At 42.0% G+C, this 24,411-nt stretch overlaps 1 protein-coding gene across 1 annotated transcript in view; it reads left to right on the forward strand.

Moving 5' to 3' along the window:
- The first annotated feature begins 354 nt into the window (after positions 1 to 354).
- The window catches only part of ABCF3 (ATP binding cassette subfamily F member 3), a 46,925-nt gene continuing 22,868 nt past the window's right edge, over positions 355 to 24,411 (forward strand). Inside the window, exons 1-7 of the mRNA XM_077487716.1 lie at positions 355 to 510; positions 5,900 to 6,047; positions 6,180 to 6,256; positions 12,640 to 12,692; positions 16,425 to 16,522; positions 19,718 to 19,840; positions 21,329 to 21,595. Of these exons, the coding sequence (XP_077343842.1) occupies positions 438 to 510; positions 5,900 to 6,047; positions 6,180 to 6,256; positions 12,640 to 12,692; positions 16,425 to 16,522; positions 19,718 to 19,840; positions 21,329 to 21,595 (839 nt within the window). The 5' untranslated portion in view covers positions 355 to 437. The remainder of the gene's footprint in view (positions 511 to 5,899; positions 6,048 to 6,179; positions 6,257 to 12,639; positions 12,693 to 16,424; positions 16,523 to 19,717; positions 19,841 to 21,328; positions 21,596 to 24,411) is intronic.

Consider the following 24,411-nt stretch of genomic DNA (forward strand, 5'->3'; position numbering starts at 1 on the left):
CCTCTTCTGACTTAGGGACAGGAAGTGAAGGGAAATCTCCCCAATGGGACACAGATGGTACAAAAGAAAAAAAAAACAGGGGTTATAACCCACCCTTCTTCTATCCAAAATTGAAAAAGGTTTTGCCCATAGTTTAACGCGTCTAAATGCACCAGAAAAACACGGCTTATGTGTATTTTTGATGCTGTCAGGGGAAATAAGCCATTTAATGTGCATAACGCCTTACTCACACTTTTTTTTACACCTCATAAAAACGAACTACCCGTGCTCACTGTATATCCATCGTAGCCGTCACACCTATTCTATTCCCACCCTCTCTTACCTCAGCTTCCCTCGCCTGACTGCAGTCACCACCTACCAGGCCGGCGAACTACATTTCCCGTCAGCCTCTCCGTTCCCGGTGTTCCTGTACTCATGCGCGTTGCCGGCCGGCCAACATGGCGACCTTCGTGGAGATTCTGAGGAGCGAGTTCCCGCAGCTGGATGCCGAGCTTTTCCAATACGTGACTGGTGAGAGGAATGGCTGAGACTGGAGCTGTGTCTGGAGGGCATACCCCGGCCACACCGACCTCACTGCCCCCCCACAGACACGTACCCGGCCTGAGTATTTCATGGCTAGGACACTGGAGCGTTAACACATGCGCCTCCTGTCTGGGGATTTCCTATAGGAACACGTAGCCGATCAATCTATGCTGAAACTACAAGTCCCAGCATGCCTTGCTAGCCAGAGGCGACCTACTGAAACTTGTAGTCCCATCGCAGCTGGAGGCGCCCAAGTAGACTCAATGGAGATCCTAGTCCCCATGTAAAAGTCAGCCCTCCTTGTATGAATAGTAGTGATGAGTGGTTATGGGAACTAGAAGAATTGTAACATCTTTCCGTTTTTTTTTTTTTGTAGTTTTATTGATCTGAATATCTGCAATCAGAAGCTGATACACTAAACGACTGTTATGCTATGTAAAATAGGAGAACTAGGGCAGGTTTATGACCTCCAGAGGAGTTCTGAATCTTCATACAATGAAGATCGCTCATGCCTACACATCCAGGGCTGTACATAACCTAGATCAGCCGATATCTGTTGGCAAGCTGTTTCTGATCAGCCACAGAGAGACTGTACAAATCAATAGGGATGAGCTTAGGCATCTTCAGATCCCAATCTGGATCCAGGTGCGTGAGCCTGCAGGGAAGCTGTCGCTGTCCTGACCAATCTTAAGCAGCTGAGGTATTCCCCATCCTGTGGCCCATACAAATTAATAGGGATGACCTCAGTCGTCTTCAGATCTCAAACCAGATATGTGAGCCTGCAGGGACGCTGTCGCTGTCCTGACCAATCATAAGCAGCTGAGGTATTCCCCATCCTGTGGCCCATACAAATCAATAGGGATGAGCTCAGGCATCTTCAGATCCCAAACCAGATATGTGAGCCCGCAGGGAAGCTGTCGCTGTCCTGACCAATCATAATCAGCTGAGGTATTTCCCACCCTGTGGCCCATGCAAATCAATAGGGATGAGCTCAGGCATCTTCAGATCCCAATCGGGATACAGGTATGTGAGCCAGCAGTGAAGCTGTCACTGTCCCGGCCAATCATAAGCAGCCGAGGAATTCTCCACCCTGTGGCCTGTACAAATCAATAGGGATGAGCCCAAGCATCTTCAGATCCCAATCCAGATATGTGAGCCCGCAGGGAAGCTGTCACTGTCTTGACCAATCATAAGCAGCTGAGGTATTCCTCATCCTGTGGCCCATATAAATCAATAGGGATGAGCTCAGGCGTCTTCAGATCCCAGTCCAAATCCCGGTGCGTGAACCCTCAGGGAAGTGGTCACTGTCCTGACCAATCATAAGTGGCTGAGGTATTCCCCACCCTGAGGTCTTGTCCACCTATGACTGGCTCAGTACAGTGACAGTTTTCTGACGGGCTTGCTCAGGTGGGTTGGAATAGGATCTGAACACGTCTGATCTCATCCCAACAGTGAGGGAAAAATTATTTGGTCCCACGCTGACTTTTGCCCACTGACAAAGAAATGATCAGTCTATAAGTTTAATGGTAGGTTTATTTTAATAGCGAGACAGAATAACGACAAAAAATCCAAAAGCAAGTTCAAAATAGTTATGCATTGATTTACATTTTAATGAGTCAAATACGGTGCCTTCAAAAAGTATTCACACCCCTTTAAATTTTCCACATTCTATCACAAAAAAAACGTAAATGTATTTCATTGGGATTTTATGTGATAGACCAACACCAAGTGGCACATAATTGTGAAGTAGAAGGAAAGTGATAAATGGTTTTCAACATTTCTTACAAATATGTGAAAAGTGTGGCATGCATTTGTATTCAGCCCCCCTGAGTCAATACTTTGTAGAACCACCTTTCGCTGCAGTTACAGCTGCAAGTCTTTTTGGGGATGTCTCTACCAACTTTGCACATCTAGAGTGACATTTTTGCCTATTCTTCTTTGCAAAATAGCTCAAGCTCTGTCAGACTGGATGGAGAGTGTCTGTGAACAGCAATTTCCAAGCCTTGCCACAGATTCTCAATTGGATTTAGGTGTGGACTTTGACTGGTCCGGTCTAACACATGAATATGCTTTGATCTAAACCATTCCATTGTAGCTCTGTCTGTATGTTTAGGGTTGTTGTCCTGCTGGAAGGTGAACCTCTGCCCCAGTCTCAAGTCTTTTGCAGACTCTTAACAGGTTTTCTTCTAAGTTTGCCTGTATTTGGCTCCATCCATCTTCCCATCAACTTTGACCAGCTTCTCTGTCCCTGCTGAAAAAGAGCCTCCCCACATGCTCCCACCACCATTTTTCACGGTGGGCATGGTGTGATCGGGTAATGTGCAGTGTTCGTTTTCCACCACATATTGCATTTGCTTTTAGGCAAAAAAGTAACATTTTGGTCTCAGAGCACCTTCTTTCACATGTTTGTTGTGTCCTCCACATGACTTCTCGCAAACTGCAAACGGGACTTCTTATGACTTCTTTCAACAATGACTTTCTTCTTGCCACTCTTCCATAAAGGCCAGATTCGTGGAGTGCACGACTAATAGTTGTCCTGTGGACATTTTCTCCCACCTAAGCTATGGATCTCTGCAGCTCCTCCAGAGTTACCATTGGCCTCTTGGCTGCTTCTCTGATGAATGCTCTCCTTACCGGCCTGTCAGTTTAGATGGACGGCCATGTCTTGGTAGGTTTGCAGTTGTTCCATACTCTTTCCATTTTCAGATGATGGATTGAAAAATGCTCTGTGAGATGTTCAAAGCTTGGGATATTTTTTTTTTTATAACCTAAGCCTGCTTTAAACTTCCCCACAACTTTATCCGTGACCCGTCTGGTGTGTTCCTTGGCCTTCATGATGCTGTTTGTTCACTAAGGTTCTCTAACAAGTCTCTGAGGGGTTCACAGAACAGCTGTATTTATACTGAGATTAAATTACACACAGGTGGACTATTTACTAATTAGGTGACTTCTGAAGGCAATTGGTTCCATTAGATTTTAGTTGGGAGAATAAGAGTAAAGGAGTCTGAATACAAATTCACGCCACACTATTTACATTTTGCCACTTTTGGTTGATCTATCACATAAAATACACTTACATTTTTCGTTGTAACATGATAAAATTTGGAAAATTTCAATGGGTGTGAATACTTTTTCAAGGCACTGTAAGTATTTTTACCCCTTTGCAAAACACGACTTGGTACTTGTTGGCAAAACCCTTGTTGGCAATCAGAGGTTAGACGATTCTTGTAGTTGGCCATCAGGTTTTCACACCTCTCAGAAGGGATTTTTTCCTACTCCTCTTTGCAGATCCTCTCCAAGTCATTAAGGTTTTGAGGCTGACATTTGGTAACTCGAACCTTCAGCTCCCTCCACTTATTTTCTATGGGATTAAGGTCTGGAGTCTGGCTAGGCCACTCCAGGACTTTAATGTGCTTCTTCTTGAGCCACTCCTTTGTTGCCTTGGCCGTGTGTTTTGGGTCATTGTTATGCTGAAATACCCATCCATGGCCCATTTTCAATGCCCTGGCCGAGGGGAAGGAGGTTCTCGCCCAAGATTTGACGTACATGGCCCCATCCATTGTCCCTTTTGATGCAGTGACTTTGTCCTATGCCTTAGCAGAAAAACACCCCCAAAGCATAATGTTTCCACCTTCATGTTTGTTGGTGTTCTTGGGGTCATAGGTAGCATTCCTCCTACAAATGCAGCATGTTAAGTTGATGCCAACAAGCTTGATTTTCATCTCATCTGACCACAACACTTTCACCCAGTTCTCTGAGGTATTCAGATGTTCACTAGAAAACTTCAGACAGGCCTGTACATGTGCTTTCTTGAGCAGGGGGGCCTTGCAGGTGCTGCAGGATTTCAGTCCTACAGATTGTAGTGCGTTACCAATTGTTTTCTTGGTCACTATGGTCCCAGCTGCCTTGAGATCATTGACAAGATTCTCCCATGTAGTTCTGGGCTCATTCTTCACCGTTCTTGTGATCATTGAAATGCCACGAGGGGAGATCTTGCATGGAGCCCAAGACCGAGGGAGATTGACAGTTATATTGTGTTTCTTCCATTTGTGAATAATCGCACCAACTGTTGTCACCCTCTCACCAAGCTGCTTAGCGAAGGTCTTGTAGCCCATTGCAGCCTTGTGTAGGTCTACAATCTTCTCCCAGAAATCCTTGGACAGCTCTTTGGTCTTGGCCATGATGGAGAGATCAGAGTCTGATTGCTTCTGTGGACAGGTGTCTTTTATACAGGCAATAAACTGGGATTAGGAGCACTCCCTTTGAGAGTGCTCCTAATCTCAGCTCGTTACCTGTATAGAAGACACCTGGATTACCTGGACTATAGAAGACAACTAGAAATCTTGCTGATAGGGAATCAAATACTTATTTCACTCATTAAAATGCAAATCAATTTATAACTTTTTTGAAATTTGTTTTTCTGGATATTTTTGTTGTTACTCTGTCTCCCACTGTTAAAATAAACCTACAGTTAAAATTATAGACTCCTCATTCCTTTGCCAGTAGGCAAACGTACAAAATCAGCCGGGGATCAAATGCTTTTTTCCCTCACTGTATATAGCACTGACATTGTTTGCAGCTATTAGCATGCAATCAAACACAGCTATTTACCTCCTAGGTAAGGCACAATGTGTGCCCCTAGATGCAGACATTTCACGTCCACGGGCGCACGTTTCTCCCTGCTCAATGAGCAATTACAGCTACAGATCCTATCAGCCTGTCATCGATTTGCACAGACTTCCTGCTAAATGGAAATGCCCAGCTGTACCTGGTTTAAAAATACATTATATTAGGCTATGTACGGTCCTGCGCGTGAGCTCTACATTGTGTTCATGTCCGTTATCTTATTAAAGCAGAACTCCAGGATTTCTATATTTATTTTTTTATTTTTTTGCACACTTACATTGGGCCAGCTGGGTTTGACGTACAGTATCTCACAAACGTGAGTACACCACTCACAAAAAGGAGGAATGGCCTCTACATTTACACCCGACTGCCATCTGATCCAATCTGCCAGATGGATGAGGAACTTATCCTTATGTTTTTGGTAGACAAGACTGGATCGGATTTCGGCAGCTGTCAACGGACACCTGCTATTCCATAGAGCGGACTCGAGGGTCCCATTAGGTCTGACCCATCGGTCCGCCTGCGTGAAAGAGTCCCAAGTGTGCAGGTAAAAGAAGTAGACGGGAATTCGATTTTTTACTTGAATGGATACTTTAAGTGAATATTCAGACATTTTATTGTGTGAAGATTGTTCCTCACCAATGTAAATCTACCTCACTGACTGTTGGTGTCTATAAATAGCACATCCTGATATGTAACAATATATTTCAATTCTATCCTCGTCACACTTGTAACATATTTTTCTATCCAGATGTCCTGGACAGTGGGATATCAGACTTTGAATCCGAGAATGATCTTTTTGAAGCAGTGGGGGAGCTACTACAGGATGTATCTGGAGATTCAAAAGATGACGACGATATTAAAAACATCTGTCAGAGGATGTACAGAACAATGCAGTTGTAAGTAGATCTGGTGAATGTAACTCATGAAAGCCATGAACTTTCCAGTATAGACTTCTAACTCTACAGTATATAATAGGTAATACAGTTCACACATGTAAATTAACATTGTGATATTTTAATTTTGCTAAGGGAGAATCATAAAGTTCCTTCACAGGACCAGGTGTTACTCGAGGCTCCAATACAGTTGTCCCAGATTGGTGATTACGGTAAGACTTGTTTTTGACTATCAGAGCCTATGTTACTTTCTTTGTAATAAACCTTTTTGGTCAGTTGATTAAGACCTAAATCCAGGTTTACTTTCACTTTAAATAGTTAGTGTTAGGATCCACATCTGTATTAAAAATAGTGAACTATTTAGGGTGTTTACTGGTTTAGGGAGAAATTAGACATAATACTCTAATTTAAAGGTGTGGTAATGTGAGGGGGGGGGGGGGGGGGGAGGAATCTAGCATTTTAAAGGATTTTTTTAATAGTGGATTGTGATTGCATATGTGATTGTCGATGTTGTAACATCTGGAATCAACTGTGCTGGTTTTGTTTGTTCTTGTTTCTCTCAATAAAATCTTTTGAGAAAAAAGTGTTCACCTATTCAGAAAAAAATGATTAGGTAAGTGAACACCCCTCCCCCGTTACCTCTGTGGGTGATGCACTGTCAGTGCTCAAGCAACCAGTGTAGCAGTCCAGGAATTAAACATCCCCACCTTTCTCCCTTTTTATTCTCTAGGGCAGTATTTCTCAACCTCTTTTTCAGTCAAGGCACCTGTGACTAGAGTCACTATGAGCGGGGGGCTGGTGGAACCCAAATCCTTTGGAGAGGTTGGGAAACCCTTGCTTCAGCTACCCATGCACCTCCTATGTCTTAGTCACCCTGTGTCTATTAGGGGCACAGGGTGACCAATAAAATATTGGACATTAAGAATGTGGCTTGGATTACATAAAATGGAACAGTAATATTTATCCACAATATCTCTCAGGAAAAATACAAAGACTATTCCTGGTTTGTTTGATTCTGAACTATACATGTTAATTGAAAGAACTGATCACATTGGCCTCTGTACAATGTAGGAAACGATCCGTCTGCTTCTGAAAGCTTTGCTATTGTGTGAAGGTGTATTGTGTTTATACTTGTGATAATGTATAATCTACTGTGTGAGGCTTGGTGACTACAAGTCTGACCTGTAGTGAAATCCTGATTAATCACAACAATGGCCAGGTGGGAGTCACCTTGGCTGCTTTAAGGGACTAATTAATTTGCTATGTTAATTCTGTTTCTGGTTAAAGTTTGTATTGCTAGGGTAATATGATCAGAAGGGGGGGGGGGGGGGGGAGGAGAGATGTTCTCCTGGTTTATATATTTGGGTGTGTTTGTTCAAATAAACATTCCATGTTCACGCTTTATAACTGAGCTAGTCTTGCCTGTTTTTTAGTAACCATATGTGTGGCTGTAATATCTGATAGTCCAGACTGAAGGAGGCTATATACTGATGGAAGCACTCAAGCGGAGTACGATGGGGGTTCTGTGACCTTATTCTTTAGGGCAGTGTTTCTCAACCTTTTTTCATTCAAGGCACCCCATTCTAAAATTTAAAAAACACAATGTATAGCTTTTCATAATGCAGCCACACCCATATGCGTAGGACTCCCAACATTAGCAGTGGTTTATTCTTCCACAGCAAACACCTTTGCACACTGGTACTGACTAGTATTAAAAGGTTTCTCTATCTCACTCAGCTAATATGACCCCAGTCTTGATGCAGAGGGACAAACGAGGGTGCTGTGCAGGTGCCCAATGTGCTCCTTATCGGCTGATTATGTCCTTGGTTATTAGGACACTGGTAGCTAGAAGGTTGTAATGCTGCGCAATGAAAACCTGTGGCTTTAGGTAACTAATAGGCAGGCTTGATCCACCTGTTGGCTTGTGTACAATTTTTTGGGGTATTTTCTAGGCATTTTGCCAAGACACCCCTGAGGACACCTTAAGGCACCCTGGTTGAAAAAGGCTGCTGCTTCTGGGACAGATCAAAACACTTCTTATTGGTCAGCACCAGTGTCGGCTAATCAAAAGTGCTCTGAGGTAACCTGGAATCCCTGCAGAGTAAAGGGGGAGAAGAGCAGAGATTTTAAATCCTTCAAACAGCTGCACACCATCTGCGTGGGCACTGACCATGTATCGCCCATCTTGGGTAGGTACAGCAGGGATCAGGGGATGGAGAGTGTAGAGCAGTGGTTGTCAACTTATGAGCTAAAGGGAACCTTAAATGCGGCCCTTGACATCACCAAAAGGGCCAAACATAATGTTAAATATATGTAATGCTTGAGAAGACTGAATACTTGAATATTGCCTGAATACAGGCTTCCTGTGAATGGCTGAAAAGTGCTCTGCCCGACTCAATTTCTTTCGAACTGCAGACAGGAAATCCCCGTACCTCTGCCAGAACACAGAACAAAGCACAGTTGCATCTATTGGTAAAGGAAATATTTTGTTTGGGCCAGCTTGGCCATTTTTTTTCGATTCGGCACTGCGTCGCTTTAACTGACAATTGTGCGTTAGTGCGACGCTGCACCCATTTTATTTTTGTTTTAAAAAGCAAATTTTTTTCTCAGTTTAGGTCGCTATTTAAAAGAATATTTTTGGTAAAAAATCACAATAAGCGTATATTGATTGGTATGTGCAAAAGTTATTTCATCTACAAAATAGGGGATAGATTTATAGCATTTTTATTTATTTGTCGGGACTGCAGCATTATGGCGGACACATCGGACAATTTTTTGACACATTTTTGGGACCGTTTACATTTATACAGTATACTAAAAATTAGAGGTCGACCGATATGGGTTTTTCTCTGGCCGATGCCGATATTTAGAAATCGCCACGGCTGATATATGATGCCGATTTTTTTTTTTTTTTTTTTTTTTTTTTTTTTTTTTTTTTTTTTTTTTTTTTTTTGGGGGGCCGATATGTTAGGCAGATTTATTTTTTTCCCCTTCATCTCATAAAATCTAACAGTTAGACACCTTTCCCACTGGGGCGTTTTTCAGGCGCTTTAAAATAGCGCCTGTAAAGTGCCTGCAAAACTGCTCCCCTGCAGTCTGTGTGGAAGCCCGAGTGCTTTCACACTGAGGAGATGCGCTGGCAGGATGTTAAAAAAAAGTCCTGCAAGCAGCATCTTTCGAGTGGTGTATACCGCTCCTCCACCACTCCTGCCCATTGAAATGAATGGGCACCGCTGCCGAAGCACCTGCAATGCGATTTGGAAGCGGCGCTTCACGGGCACATTTAACCCCTTCCTGGGCCGCTAGCTGAATTATAAGTGGCCCGCTAAAATGACGGTAAAGCGCCGCTAAAACTGGCAGCGTTTTACCATCCACGCCTGCTCGCTCCAGTGTGAAAGCAGCCTTAAGACCCCTTTCACACCAGGGCATTTTGCAGGCGCTATAGCGTTAGAAATAGCGCTTGCAAAACGCCCTAAAGAAGCTGCACCATTGTGTGTAGTGTGAAAGCCCGAGGGCTTTCACACTACAGCGGTGCGCTGGCAGGACGTCAGAAAAAAGTCCTGCCAGCAGCTTCTTTGGAGCGGTGAAGGAGCGGTGTGTTTACCGCTCCTCCACCGCTGCTCCCCATTGAAATCAATGGGGCAGCGCTGTAATACCGCCGACAAAACTCCGCTATTGTGGCGTATTGCCGGCGGGTTTAACCCTTTCGCGGCCGCTAGCGGGGGTAAAAGCGCCCCGCTAGCGCCCGAAATACGCGGCGGTAAAACGCTGCTAAAAATAGCGGTATTTTACCGCCCACGCTATCGGCGGTGTGGTGTATATAATTACACAAAAACAGGTAATCAAAACTTTTGGATGAAAAAAAAAATGGGCTAACTTTTTACAGTTGTGTTTTTTTTGGTTTGTTTTTGTTTTTTTATCTGTGTATTTTTTCCAAAAAAGTTTGAAAGACCGCTGCGCAAATACCGTGTGACATAAAATATTGCAACAAATGCTATTTTATTCCCTAGGATCTCTTCTAAAAAAATATATATAAGTTTTGGGGGTTCTAAGTGAATTTCTAGCAGAAAATACAGGATTTTTATTTGTAAGCATCAAGTGTCAAAAAAGATTTAGTCTTTAAATGGTTAAACTGAGAACTCTACACACTGAGTTGAGTTCATTCATTCAAGTGTAAACATTGTATCTTTTTGATCTTTTCTTGGCAGACTGCCCAGAGAGGAGACAAGTCACTTCACTCAAGTCTCCAGGCAACTTGCACTGACTTCTATTACTGAAGTCATTTGCAAGTTGTGCGCCTTTTTTAACAGCACAATCGGCCGATGCCGATTAACCACTTGGGTACCGCGCTATTGCCGAATGACAGCATTAGCGCGGACCTAGATTTCCGGGACTACGTCTATTGACGTCGTCCCGGTTACGAGCGGCCTGCGCGCCCCCTGAGGGGCGCGCGCGGCGCGCTCTGTGATCGGCGAGTCCGTGAGACTCGCCTGATCACCGATCCGTGTAAGGGGTCGATCCCGACCCCTTATCACGTGATCAGCTGTCAGCCAATGACAGCTGATCATGTGATAGAACGGAGCCGGTAATCGGCTATTATTCCTCCTCGCGCTGACAGCGCGAGGAGAAAAAAAAAAAGCTGATCGCCGGCGGCCGTGATCGGGACATCAGTCCCGATCACGGCCAGCAATGAAAGTCACCACATGCCACCTGCCAGTGCCCACCTGCCTCCCGCAGTGCCATCCTGAAGTTTAACAAAGTAAAAGTAAGTGCCCCCCGTCTGTGCCCATAATGCCCACAGTGCCACCCACAGTGCCACCCAATCTGCCTCAAAGGTGCTGCACCCCAGTGCCGCCCATCAGTGCCCAGCAGTGCCGCCCATCAGTGCCCAGCAGTGCCGCCCATCAGTGCCCAGCAGTGCCACCTATCAGAGCCACCTATCAGTGCCACCTATCAGTGCCCATCAGTCCCATCTATCTGTGGTACCTATCAGTGCCCATCCGTGCCACTTATCCGTGCCACCCATCCGTGCCATCTTATCTGTGCCCATCTTTGCCCATCAGTGCCGCCTTATCTGTGCCCATCGGTGCCGCCTTATCTGTGCCTATTAGTGCCGCCTTAACTATGCCTATCAGTGCCCACCAGTGCAGCCCATCAGTGCCCACCAATGCAGCCCATCAGTGCCCACCAATGCAGCCCATCAGTGCCCACCAATGCAGCCTATCAGTGCCGCCTTATCAGCGCACTTCAATGAAGGAGAAAAATGACCCGTTTGCAAAATGTTATAACAAACTATTAAAACATGATTTTTTTTTTTTTTTTTTTTTTGCATCTTTTTTTGTTTGTTTAGCAAAAAATAAAACTCCGAGCTGTAACTAAATACCACCAAAAGAAAGCTCTATTTGTGGGGAAAAAAATGATAAAAATTTCATTTGGGTACAGTGTTGTATGCCCGCGCAATTGTCATTCAAAGTGCATCAGCGCTGAAAGCTGAAAATTGGTCTGGGACTGAGGGGGGTTTAAGTGCCCAGTAAGCAAGTGGTTAATTAAACTCCAAATATTAGCCGATATATCGGTCGACCTCTAGAGCACACCCCCAACATGATGCAGCCAAAAAATTACTCCTGGCAGGAAAAATAAATAGATTTAGTAGGCAGACCAATAACAACATGGATTCAAAGAAGTGAGGCTTTGTAACACAGGAAGTCATTAGGGAAGGAAATTAAGCAACCTCCAGATACTGCAAATTTCATAGCTCTCCCTGTGGACCAGACAGCAGGCCAACAATGGAGACTAATATTTTCACAAAGCAGACATTGCTACTTGTTTGCAGAAAAAAGGCTAGTCCCAGTCCCAGTGACTAGTAGTTCATCTTGTACAAAAGTTAAACGTAGTATTGTTCACCATAGGACAGTGATTTGTGTATGGTGTTAGTCATACATTCAAATTACTTCATTTTTTTACAATTAATAAAAGGCTAGAAGGAGGAATGGTCATATGTTTTCTTTGGGGACTCATCTAGTATGATGTCAGAAAGATATTTTTCCTTATTGCAGATATACAGTCGGCATTATAGCTAATATTACAGGGGTTGTAAACCCTTTGCATTTAACCTTTAATGCATTCTATGAATTAAGGTGAAAAATCTTCTGTAGTGCAGCAGCCCCCCTTTTACTTACCTGAACCCAATCGTTTCAGCGATGGGGACGAGCACAGCAGCTCCAGCCGCTGTCTCGTGTCCTCGGTGAATAGATTGATAGCAGCAGGAGCCATTGGCTCCCACTGCTGTCAATCAAATTCAGTGACTCGGCAGTGCGCCCGCTTGAGTGCCCCCTTTGAATGTGTCTCTCCATGGGGGGCACTCGAGAAGAGGACGAGCCAGGAGCGCCATTGAGGGACCCCAGAAGAGGAGGATCGGGGCTGCTCTGTGCAAAACCCTTGCACAAAGGAGGCAAGTATGACATCTTTGTTAAAAAAAATAAATAAATAAATAAACCTTTACATCACCTTTTAAGCTGTAGGACTTATTGCTGTATTGTCTGTTCATTTCTAAGTGTAATGCATTTAATGCTTTTTCTTGTGTGTTTTGTTTTAGATGTTGAACCTGAGATTTTGAATGTCTTGCTTATGAAGAAGGGCCAGGGCTCGGTAAGATCATGCTCCTTTATTGAACCATGCAGTTGTAGTGTGCTTTTTATTTTATTTTTTTTATGGATCCGGAAAAACGTGACATGTGCCACTCTGCCATTCTGAGTCAATCGCCACAAGGTTAACTATAACCATTGCAGATTATAGTTCACACTCGTCCAGTTATTTGCTGACCATCTGCAGAGGCTACAAGCTCCCATGCCATCTGTAGATTCTTTATCTGACTTGCCTGCAGCCTTAGCGGCTTCAGAGCCATTAGCCACATAATCTGTCTGATTCTTAGTTGCTACAGTCCCTGACTAATGTGCTCTCTGCTAATTCTGTGAGTTCTTCTAGGACTTTTCTACATCAAGCGACTGTTTACCAGATTTTCCAGTCTGCTATATGTTCTCTTCTGTTCACACATTCTCTTAAGTGTTACCCAGTGGATGTTTTGGCCTCATCTGATGTCAGCTTTGGGTGTAAGGTCGTTCAGCTTTAGGCTGTAAGCAGTCCTCAGTTTTAGCTTGCATTTGTTTGCTGTGTTGCCTACCGATTTTTGACATCCTGAAAGTGAAAGGCTTGAGTGAACAAGAAAAAAAAATAGTATTTTGTAATCCACTTGCAAATCATTTTCCAGAAGTCAATTGAGGGAGAGATTTGTCCCACCCCTCTGTTTTAAAGTGGTAATAAACCCAAAAACAAAAATGTGCTTGTTAAATTAGTTTTCCCTTTTTTTTTTTTTTTTTTTTTCCAACTGATGATCTGGCCCATAACCCACTTCCTGTCTTAGGGTGGCTCCACTTTAGATGGAGGAGCAACAGAGCCACCCTTGGACAGCAGCTTTACCTATCTGGGGACAGGGTAGTATTCCACTAGCAGATTTAGAAGGACTTGACCAACAAATTAAAGTTGAATTCCAGCTTACACTTGAACAGGTACAGCAAAAGATTTTTTTGCTTTTGGGATAAAGGTTCTAACTGCCAATTGTGCTGGACAGCTTGTTCTGTTAAAGTGTAACTGAACCCTCCTATCCTTTATTGTTAAGGAAGCTACCATATTGGCCTCTGTTTGAGCTGCAGTTGCCATGTTTCTGCACATGTGATCAGTTATGGCACCAGTCATTTGATGGCTTGAAAGTTCTGTTGGGAGCACAAGCAACCATGACAGTTGTCATTCATGGCATGTCTTGAATGTAACTATTTTGGGAGTTGACGGGATTCATTGTGCTTTAAAGTGGGAGTAAACTCCTATGCATGAATTTTGCCTATAATAAGGCTTGCCTATAGGTACTGTAAATATCTCTTAAACTTGCACCGTTTAGGAGATATTTACTGTAAATGCAGCCGGTGACGTCACCGGTGCATGCACTCTGAAGGAACAGCCACCCGAGCTGTTTCTTCAGAGTCCTGTGCTGTACTCTGGCAACTCGCAAAGTGAGTCTGCGAACCCGGAAGGAAGACTGGGTGAAGATGGGAGTGCCTTCAGCAGTGACAGCACTCCGCTGGAAGGCTTCATTTTCAGGTAAGTTTCACATACTGTGCTAGTATGTGATGCATGCTAGCACATTATGACATTGCCTTTCAGGTTTAAGTTAGTTGGAAAAATAACCCCTCAACAGGTAAAAATAAAGGAAAACAACTAAAAAAGACTAATGCAGCCACTACCTCTAATGCCGCGTACACACGAGTGGACTTTTCAACATCCAAAGTCCGACGGAATGATTCCGTCAGACTATTCGATCGTGTGTGGGCTGCAACGGACTTTTGATTCGCAAAAGTCTGACGGACTTTAGAAAATGGAACATGCTTCAAATTTTTCCGACGGAACTCCGCCGGACCCAGTTCCTACCGAAAAATTTGCTTGTGTGTATGCTATTCCGACGGACTAAAACCGACGCTAGGGCAGCTATTGGCTACTGGCTATGAACTTCCTTATTCGAGTCCAGTCATACGTCATCACGTTCGAATCCGTCGGAGTTTGGTGTGATTGTGTGTGGTCAAGTCCGCTCAGTCGAAAAGTCCATCAGAACTCTGTCGGAAGTCTGTCGGACATAAGTCCTCTCGTGTGTACGGGGCTTAAGAATTGGTAAACTGTAATATAATGCCTTTTTGTTTTTGGATCTTATACTGCTTTTAAGATCCATGCTCTTGTTACTGCTGTGCTGGGCTGGCCTAAGGCTATTTTGTTTGCCTGTGGCTAATAATTCTGCAGTTGACATTATAACTTGATGGTAAAGTAGAAAGGATAGCGGGTGCAAAAATCCTATTTTCAACCAAAACATTTTATTTTAGTTTTGAATAGTGTGGGAAATGGTCAAAGGGGTCCTAATTCATCTTTGTTCTAAATGTTTTTTTAATAATGCCTGCATTCCCATTTGAAAGGTTTATAGTCTATTCCTGTCCTAGTTACACGATAGAACAGAAAGTAAAGGGAAATCTTTCCAATGGGATACAGACTGTAATAACATCAGTTCCAACCCTTTTTTAGTCTAAAGCCTTAATACTGATCAGACCCATCATTTTAAAACTACTATTACTTTAAAATTTAATTTGAAATAGTTTAGTAGGTAAGTCTTTTGAGAGCATGATTGCACTAATGCAGTTATGGCCCCATAAAGGATGATCAGGGAAAGTTGGTTACCACTGACAACAAGGCAACTGTACTAAATACATTCTTCTCTTTACAAAGGATAAGGAGAGGTATGGTAATCATGATTGTATTGTTAGTAACATTTCACGGAATACACCTTTTGTGGATGTGAAGCTAATATCTGAAAAAAAAAATCTTGAAATGCTTAACACAAACAGATCCCCAGGACTGGACGGCTTACACCAGGAAGTCCTTAAAGAACTTAGCCAAGTTATTTATAGCCAGACCGTTATTCCTAGTTTTTTACCCTTACCGGCTGGAATGGTACCAGCTAATTGGCGAAAAGCCAAAGTAGACCCAATATTAAAAAAAAATAAAGTGTATTTTTATTACACACCTATATTTTGGGAACTACAGTAGTATGTAGACTATTAGGGGGGGATATAAGGGACTACATTCAATAATTTTCTGAAAAAAAACTGTATCACTAGTAGTACTTATACACTCAGAGGCGCCCCTTTCCTTGTTTTCTCTCGCCTTTACTGGAATTGGCTTCTGGTCTCCGTTGGTGGCAGCCCTGACATACAGACTCAATACTCATCTATACCCGTTTGGACTAGTATGGGTTATTTATGGTTACTACTGAGGTACTAACGTTTTTTGCGCCTTTTACTTGTATATATCAATAGTGTTTCTAGTATAGAGAAACGACGATTCAGTTTCAGGGAATTTAAGAAGACACGTGGCCACTCATTCAAATTGGAGGAGAAGCAATTTAATCTTAAACTGCGTAGAGGGTTCTTTACTGTTGGGACGGTAATGATATGGAGTTCCCTTCAACAAGCGGTGGTGTCAGCAGGGAGTGTAGATAGTTTAAAAAAAAAAAAAAACTATTAGATGAGCATCTCGGTGAAAGCAGTATACAGGGATATGAGAATTATTACTGACAAACACAGATCCACACCCACACAGGTTGGATTGGCGTCTTTATTCAACCTTACCAACTGTGTACCAGTTTTACAGTATGGCTTTTGTTGAATTACTCCTTGGGTTTATACGTAGTGCAACCACATTTCACAAGATAGTCGAATAAAGGCTATAGTTTTATGATTATTTACTTTTTGATTGACGTCACAATGCTAATTTCTAATTTCTGTACAGACTGTTAACGTAAAGAAGCTAGAAAAGGCTGAGGCTAAACTGAAGTCTAAGCAAGAAAAGCGAACTGAACGTGACGCACAGAAAGTTGGTGGTAATATGTAAGTGTAAAAAATATATTTTTATGAGCAGATGGGTAATAAAAACCTTACTGTATGCTTAAAGCAAGCCTGCAAGCTCCCCGAGTCTATTCAAAATCCTCAGTTAATGTTTTGAGTGCCCAGGTACTTCCAGTACTCTTATATGAAGATTTGGAGCATGCACCTTCAGATGAAGGTAGAGTATGCTCACAGGTTTGCATTGTTGACCCTTCCCTTTGAACAATGCTTGCTGGCTGATCAAGCATCTTAAGTAATTTCTTGAGTTGCTGACCTAAACACGTTTACAGGTCTGTGTGTGTTCAGCTTCAGACTTTTTTCATTTGCTGCTTACTTATTCCTGGTCAATTATTCAAAGTTTTTAAATCAGTGGCAGCAAGGTAACGAGCACCTTTAGAAGGGGAACTGTAATGACAGACTTTTATGGGTTTTTTTTTTTTTTTTTATTAGTTTTTCACAGAACAAAAGTAAAGAGATTTCAGTATTGATTCTGAACAATACAGATCTACCACAAGGGAAACAAGATGTGTGTGTGTGTGTATGTGTGTGTGTATATATATATATATATATATATATATATATATATATATATATATATATATATATATATATATATATATTATACGCATACATATATACGCATACATACATGTGCACATGCACAAAAAAGCACAGATAATGTCCAGAGTTCCTTAGGTATGGTCCATAAAAGATCAAACTCCTAACACCAGTGGCAGCAACGGTCTTGAGAGGAGAAGCACAACTCTCTAGGAAATATAATGTAGAAAAGACAACAAGTGCGCCAAACTAAGTGTAGTATATAAGGTAAATGATATTTAATCTGATAAAATCACACAGCCAATTGACTACTCACAAAATGACATTGTAGTCAGGCATAAAATGTAATGGAGGGGAGGGTAATCGCAGCCACTTCTATCCGGAGGAGCGGAGATGATAAATAGCTGGAACGGCCATTAAAGATGTTCAGTAGCAGAGGCTTCAGTGTAGCAGCCTAGGTTTTGTAGAAAACGCCGCCTCGTGGATGTCCAGATGATGGCAATAGGCAGTATCAGTGCCTTCTAGCGTCCGGAGAGTCTGAGAACCGGAACCGGAAGTGCGTTTCACAATATCCATTGTTTTCTCAGTTCTAAAGGCCGGAGCAGCAGGGGAAGCATTTATATAGAGAGCAGGATTGTTTCACACAGCAGATTGATACATAGACATAATTGCATGGTAAATGAGCTGAATTAGTAGCCAGAATAGGGATTAGATAGGAAAAATTTGTAATAGAAAGGATTAGTAAATGGGGAAAAAAATTCAATTAAAATGAACAAACAAAAAATAAAAAAATATATAGAATGTAAAAAAATAATAATGAAAAATAAAAAAATATAATAATAATAAAAAAATATATGATATATATATAGATAGATAGAGATATAGATAGAGATATATATATATATATATATATATATATATATATATATAGAGGGTAAACAAGGGGAAATGTTTAGATGGATAAGTGATACTATAATCTAATGATAGTGAATTATATATACGAAATGTATTGCTAAAGGAGACTGATAATTATGCGGGCCCATATTATTTGTTAGAAGAAATAAATTTCAAGCACCATGAATTTTGGAAAAATAAATTTGTGTATGCGGATGGAATCCTATTCCTGTAATGTGTGCGGCTGTTGGAAATGAAATTTAGTAAGTTGTGCTAATTGGGCAGCATAAAAAGATTTCAACAGACTGGGGAATCCCAGGACTTCCTTCTGTTTTTGTAGTAAACTGTGTGTTTATTCATCCTGGGCCTCTTGTCTCCCCATATAAACTGAAGAAGCTTCTTTTGGAATATCATCAGGTCAGATCTAACAAGTGCCACTGGTATTGTGCAAAATATAAAATTCTTGGAAGAATAATAATTTTTACCGAGTGTAGTCTGCCGAACCACGATGGAGGGTGAAGCTGCCATGTAGCCAAGTCTGCCATTAAATGTTTATACAGTGCAGGGTAGTTATGGGAATATAAAGTATGCAAGGAAGGCGTCAAATGGATACCTAGATAAGGAAGAGCCTCTGGTTCCCAGTACATTTTATAAGATTGTTCAAGGGCTTTTTGAGTGCTGGTCTGCAAAGATCTATTTAGTACTCAAGATTTGTCACGATTGATTGTAAGGCCTTAAAGTGGTTGTAAACCCTTACAAACCACTTTGACCTACAGGTAAGAATAGATTAAGGCTTACCTGTAGGTCCAAGAAATATCTCCTAAACCTATACGGTTTAGGAGATATTTGCCCGAAGACGGGCACCGCTGTCTACGGCGCATGCGCCGTAGACAGCGGTGCGCAGGCGCACTGAGCACGGCATTTCCAACAATGGAGCTGCCGTGCGTGTCGGCTCCCGTGCGCATGCGCGGGAGTGACGTCATCGCGGCTCCGCCGAATGACAGTGGCGGAGCTGCGAGACCCCACCGAAAAGATGGATGTGCCGGACTACAGGGGACAGCGGTGACATCGCTGGCTCCTGTGTCAGGTAAATGACACATAATGGGCTACTATGCGATGCATGGTAGTCCATTATGCTTTGCCTTTGCAGGGAATGAAAGAGGAAGTAAACCCATCAGGGTTTACTTCCTCTTTAATGACAGCCTTTAAATTTCTCTCAATATAAAACCCCAATTCCAAAAAAGTTGGAAACTGTAAAATCTACATAAAAACAGAATGCAATGATTTGCAAACTTCCTAAACCCATATTTTATTCACAATAGAAACATATCAAATGTTTAAACTGAGAGAAATTTTAAGAAAAAATAAGCTTATTTTGTAATTCGTTGCAAATTTTATTCCAGCTCTTCCGTGTTACTACCACTTTGCCAGGTTTTTGTTGTCCTGTCACAATTTTTTGAGACGTGTTGCCGCCATCCATTTCAAAATGACCTTATTTTTTTCTCAAAATGGTAAATTTTCTCAGTTTAAGCGTTTGATGTTTTCTATTTTTTATTGTGAATAAAATCTGGGTTTATGAGATTTGCAGATCATTGCATTCTGTTTTTATGTAGATTTTACACAGCAAGGACGGCATCCCAACTTTTTTTTGGGATTGGCATTATAGGTTACTTTAATTTGTGTCAGTGTTAATGATTACCATTTTTGCTTCTTCAAACATATTTCATTTTCACTTATAACCTACAGAGTAATGGAAGAGGCATCAGCCAGTCAAGCTGCCAGTAAAAAGGAGAATCGAATAGAATCCAGTGGCAAGAACAAATCTTATGACATTCGAATTGAGAACTTTGATGTGTCCTTTGGAGAAAGGTAGGTTTCTAGGGTGACACAAAAACTGGCAACTATATTATCTTTACTATATGAAGAACGCCACATAATGTAAGGTTTTTTGTTTTGTTTTTTCCTCAAAATAACATTTTTGCTATTACCTGCTGCTTGAACTGAAAATTAAGTTAAAATATAATCTTGTCATAATATTAAGTATGTAGTTAAAGCAGAGTTCCACCCATTTAAAAGTTAGCAGCTACAAGAAGTGTAGCTGCTGACTTTAATAATCAGACACTCAGCTGTCCCACAGTCCAGAGATGCAGGTGTACAAAGCCCCACTCCTCTCCGCATCGTCTGCATTGTAACTGTGGGCGCCTGCTGTGGCTTCACAGCCGGGCACGAGCCGCGCTGCACACTGTGAATGGCCGGGCAATCTTCTGGGACCTTTAACATGTCCCAGAAGATGGGAAGGGGGAGACGTTATCTTCCTGGCACCAGGGAGGAGCTGCCTGTAAAAACAGGGTACCCGCTCCTCCCCCCAAAAAAATGACATGCCAAATGTGGCATGTCAGGGGTCACCTGCACTTAAAGCGGAAGTCCCATTTTTGGGTGGAACTCCGCTTTAATCTTAACTGCATAACCCTGAGAGCAATATTGTGTACAAGGGGATTGATTGGTTCAAGAAACAGTCAATGCCCTAACAATATATGAGGATCCCTGCCAGATCATGTGTTGATGTGATAAAATGTCCATGTAAACAAATCATTAATGTTTAAAGGCTATTATTTGAATATGTAAAAAAGAACAGGCGCCTCCAGGTTAGAACTAGTAGAATTTAATGTATTACAGGTGAAATTATCCAGTTACATGTAAGTCCGGCACATGTCCTATCCACACTGATGTGGCGTCCGTCGCTTTGGCGTTGCTGCAGCTTTTTCAGCCCAAGAGAAGGGAATCTTGTCCAGCAGGATTTCTGGGAGGCTGGAGAGCTGTGACCGAGGCTTGGTTGAAGCTGTGGGTTGGTGTTTGAATGCAACGTCAGGCGTGGCTGATCACTGGTGGACGCGACGACGTTTCAGAGCATGCGCGCTGGCTAACAAGGCAGGCGTGCTCCTTTCTCAAGCTTATCAAGCATGTTAAAAATAAAATAAAGTCCCAGATTAGTGAATAGGACACTAGATGAGATGTTGGAAAGCTGGAACTTTCACATCCTCCCTGGAGCAGCAGTAGTATTCTCTGTAATTGGACTGGAAATCCTGTATCCACCAGCCATTCTAGTAAAGAATGCTGGTGGGGAATCCTAATCTTGCAATTTTAATATATTCAGAACGTAGAGTCTGAAGGGAGACAGACATCAGGGAACAATGTGATTGTGCCTTTCAGGTAAGTGTCTGCTTTTCAGAAACGCACACCATATTCCATAACACTTTGAGTTTGTATTTTTGGGTGCAGTTAACCTTCAAAATTACTTGTAGTCTTATTTATATGGAACTTTTATAATGGTGGTGTATTCTATTATCTCTTCAATAGAGTCCTGCTCACAGGTGCAGAGTTGCATTTGGCAACAGGTCGTCGATATGGATTGGTCGGCAGAAACGGTCTGGGTAAAACAACGTTATTGAAGATGCTTGCTAGTCGTAGCCTTCGTGTTCCTTCACACATCAGCATCCTGCATGTGGAACAAGAGGTGGATGGTGATGATACCCCAGCACTGCAAAGTGTATTAGAGTGTGATACTTTACGTGAGAGCCTTCTATGTGAAGAGAAAGAACTGAATGCAAGGATCAGTGCTGGAAAGTAAGCTGAAGTTCATGCTTTAAAAAAAAAAAAAAAAAAAAATACAGAAGCATATATGGTGTTATATGGCTCACCAGATTTGTCCTGTTCATTTTGTCATGTATAGTGCTAATGTTGAAATAATAATACAGGCGGTCCCCGGGTTACAAACAAGATGGGGTCTGTAGGTTTGTTCTTAAGATGAATCGGTTTGTAAGTCGGAACAGGTACATTTGTTTTTTAAGTGTAGCTTCAGCCAAAAAAACTATTTTTAAGCTTTTTGGATAGCATAGGGAAGGGTTAACACCCCTGTAATATTTGTTTTGCTGCCTGTGCCCCTGGTCAGAAGATTTCATCTCACTTTCTGTCCCAATGACCATTGGATTTTGAAACTGTTGGGTTGTTGTGAAATCAAGCCCTGGTGATAAAGCATCAGTGGAGGTACCTTCTCCCATAATAACTCTTACAGGAGTGAATTCCCTTCCATAGGGTAGATTTCCTCTCACTTCCTGTTGTCTCCCTCCGTTTTGTAAGTAGGAGTCGTTTTCTAAGTTCGATGTTTGTAACTAGGGGACCACCTGTAAAGCTATAATTCTTCAGCCTCCTTACTTGATGAGTTACTGGAGGAGAATTACTAAACTGGTGCAGCTGTGAATAGTAACCAGTCAGCTTCTAGGTTTTATTGTCCAAGTTTAATTGAACAATCTGAAGTTTTTTTTTTTTTACTAAGCACAGTTGCACCAGATTCTGTGTGCACCGGTTTTAGTAAACCTCCCCCACTGAGGCCAAGGGCAATGTCCGAACCTCTTGCACTGGATCAGTGGCGCTCGTTATGTTGTGAAGCCAGAGGATCAGCAGAATGGCACAAAAGTGTTTTCAGAACAGTGTTGACGATGGCATCTTTTATCTTTTTTTTATGAAAGGTTCTCTTTTTATTAACTGATGTTGCATAACGTACTATGTTGCTAAATTTGCCTGTAACAGAGGTTGTATTTATTACTAGCGAAGTAGTATATCTGGATTGTCATCTTTACTCATTTAGTAACAAAATGGGGTGGAATAATTGAAAACAAAAAGCATAAATAACATAATTTTCCTATATTTTATTGAAGGAAAAAACAGACCTTAAGAGGGTATAGGCCATGCCACTAAAATGACGGTACCAAGAAAAGTGTCTCTTCTGCCTTAAAGCGGACTTTCACCCTTCCATGGCACTCTCCTCCTCCATCCTGCCCCCCCCCCTTTCTTTTTTGTCTTAAAAAAAGGTTTGGCCCACCTCCTGATTTCTGAAATTTGCCAAACCGAATGACCCGGGGCCCCTGGTGCATCCTGGGATGCATGACATGAGTCCCATTCAGTAAGGAGCAGGAGGGCAGGCCTAGAGGTGTGTGCAACCTAAAGAGCAAGCAGCTGTCAGGTTACATGGCACCAGACCCTACAGCAGCTGCACAAAAGAGGATCCCAGCAGCTCAACGTTGGATCCACTGATTAGGTGAGTATCCTTACTGTGCAAGAGACAGTAAAATATAGCCATACCTAAAGTACACCTGTTCTGGGACAAACATGTAAGTTACCATTTGTGTCTTCACCTTCTGAAAATGCTAGTTTCCTGGCTATGCTGATGCTTTGACTTTAATGATTTCGGAGTCACTAAAACATAACGGATGTAGAGATGTAAAATACTTATTTGAATTTTGTACATGCTTGATCCAGGTCTCTAACTCGAAATTACATTTTTAAGGCGTGTGTACAGAATACATTTTTAGGTTGCCATATTGAATTGAGTTTTTCAGAAAATTAAAGTGCTGCAAATAGAATAGAAAAGGTATTTTTTGATAACTATAAATTACAACATGGGTTGTGTAGAAATTGTAAATATTGTAAAAATATATATTTTTTTTCTACTGGCTATATTTTTTCCCACAAACTGAAGTTATCCTTTTAAATCAAGAAAGTTCATTCTTGCTTGAGACCATCTTTGTATACTACTTTTTATATTAGTCAATAACCAAGATTAATTTTTTTTTTTCTGTGGTATTTGCATTTTTATTAAGCCCTACAAGGTACATACAAAGTTCCACTCCAAGTTATCTGTATTGACTTTTTGCATCTTTTGGGATGGTACCTGTGTTGGGTTATTATTCCACATCCACCCCTCACCCTTGTGCAATACTTTTTATATTACTAGCCTCTGTTGTTTTCTCACCTAACAATGCTGCAGGGAAACAATGTAGTCTAGCCCATCCACAGAGATATATAATGGCATTCCAGTGAGCACTCTATATCTGAATGGGGCGGGGTGGGGGGGATATAGCCCAATAGGACAAAATAATCTGCACATGTGTTATGCCATATTTACTTCCCAGGGATTTTTTTTTTTTTTTTAAACTAGGGATGCACCTACTGCAACTGTTTTGTTTTCACTTCAGCTGTCAGCAATGGTACAACGCATTGAAATGTTATTTACAAATTAAATAAATTGATTTATTTTGCCTTTTTTTTTTTTTATGTGTAAATATATGTTAACCACTTGCGGACCGCTGCATGTCGATATGTCGACACAATGGCAGCAGTGGGCAAATGACCGTGTCAGCAGACTCCATGTCCGCCGGTGTCCCGCAATCGTATCACTGAGCCGCAGATCGGGGAGAAGCCTTTGTAAACAAGGCATTTCCCTGTTCTGCCTTGTGACATGACTGGAATCTACTGCTCCCTGTCATCGGGAGCAGTGATAGCTTTCAAGTCACTGGTAGCCCATCACTCCCTAGGACACACTTAACCCCTTGATCTCCCCCTAGTGTTTAACCCCCTTCCCTGCCAGTGTCATTTACACAGTA

Source organism: Lithobates pipiens, unplaced genomic scaffold, assembly GCF_037356315.1.
Source record: "Lithobates pipiens isolate NorthernLeopardFrog02 unplaced genomic scaffold, aLitPip1_a1.2 Scaffold_18, whole genome shotgun sequence".
NCBI lineage: Eukaryota > Metazoa > Chordata > Amphibia > Anura > Ranidae > Lithobates > Lithobates pipiens.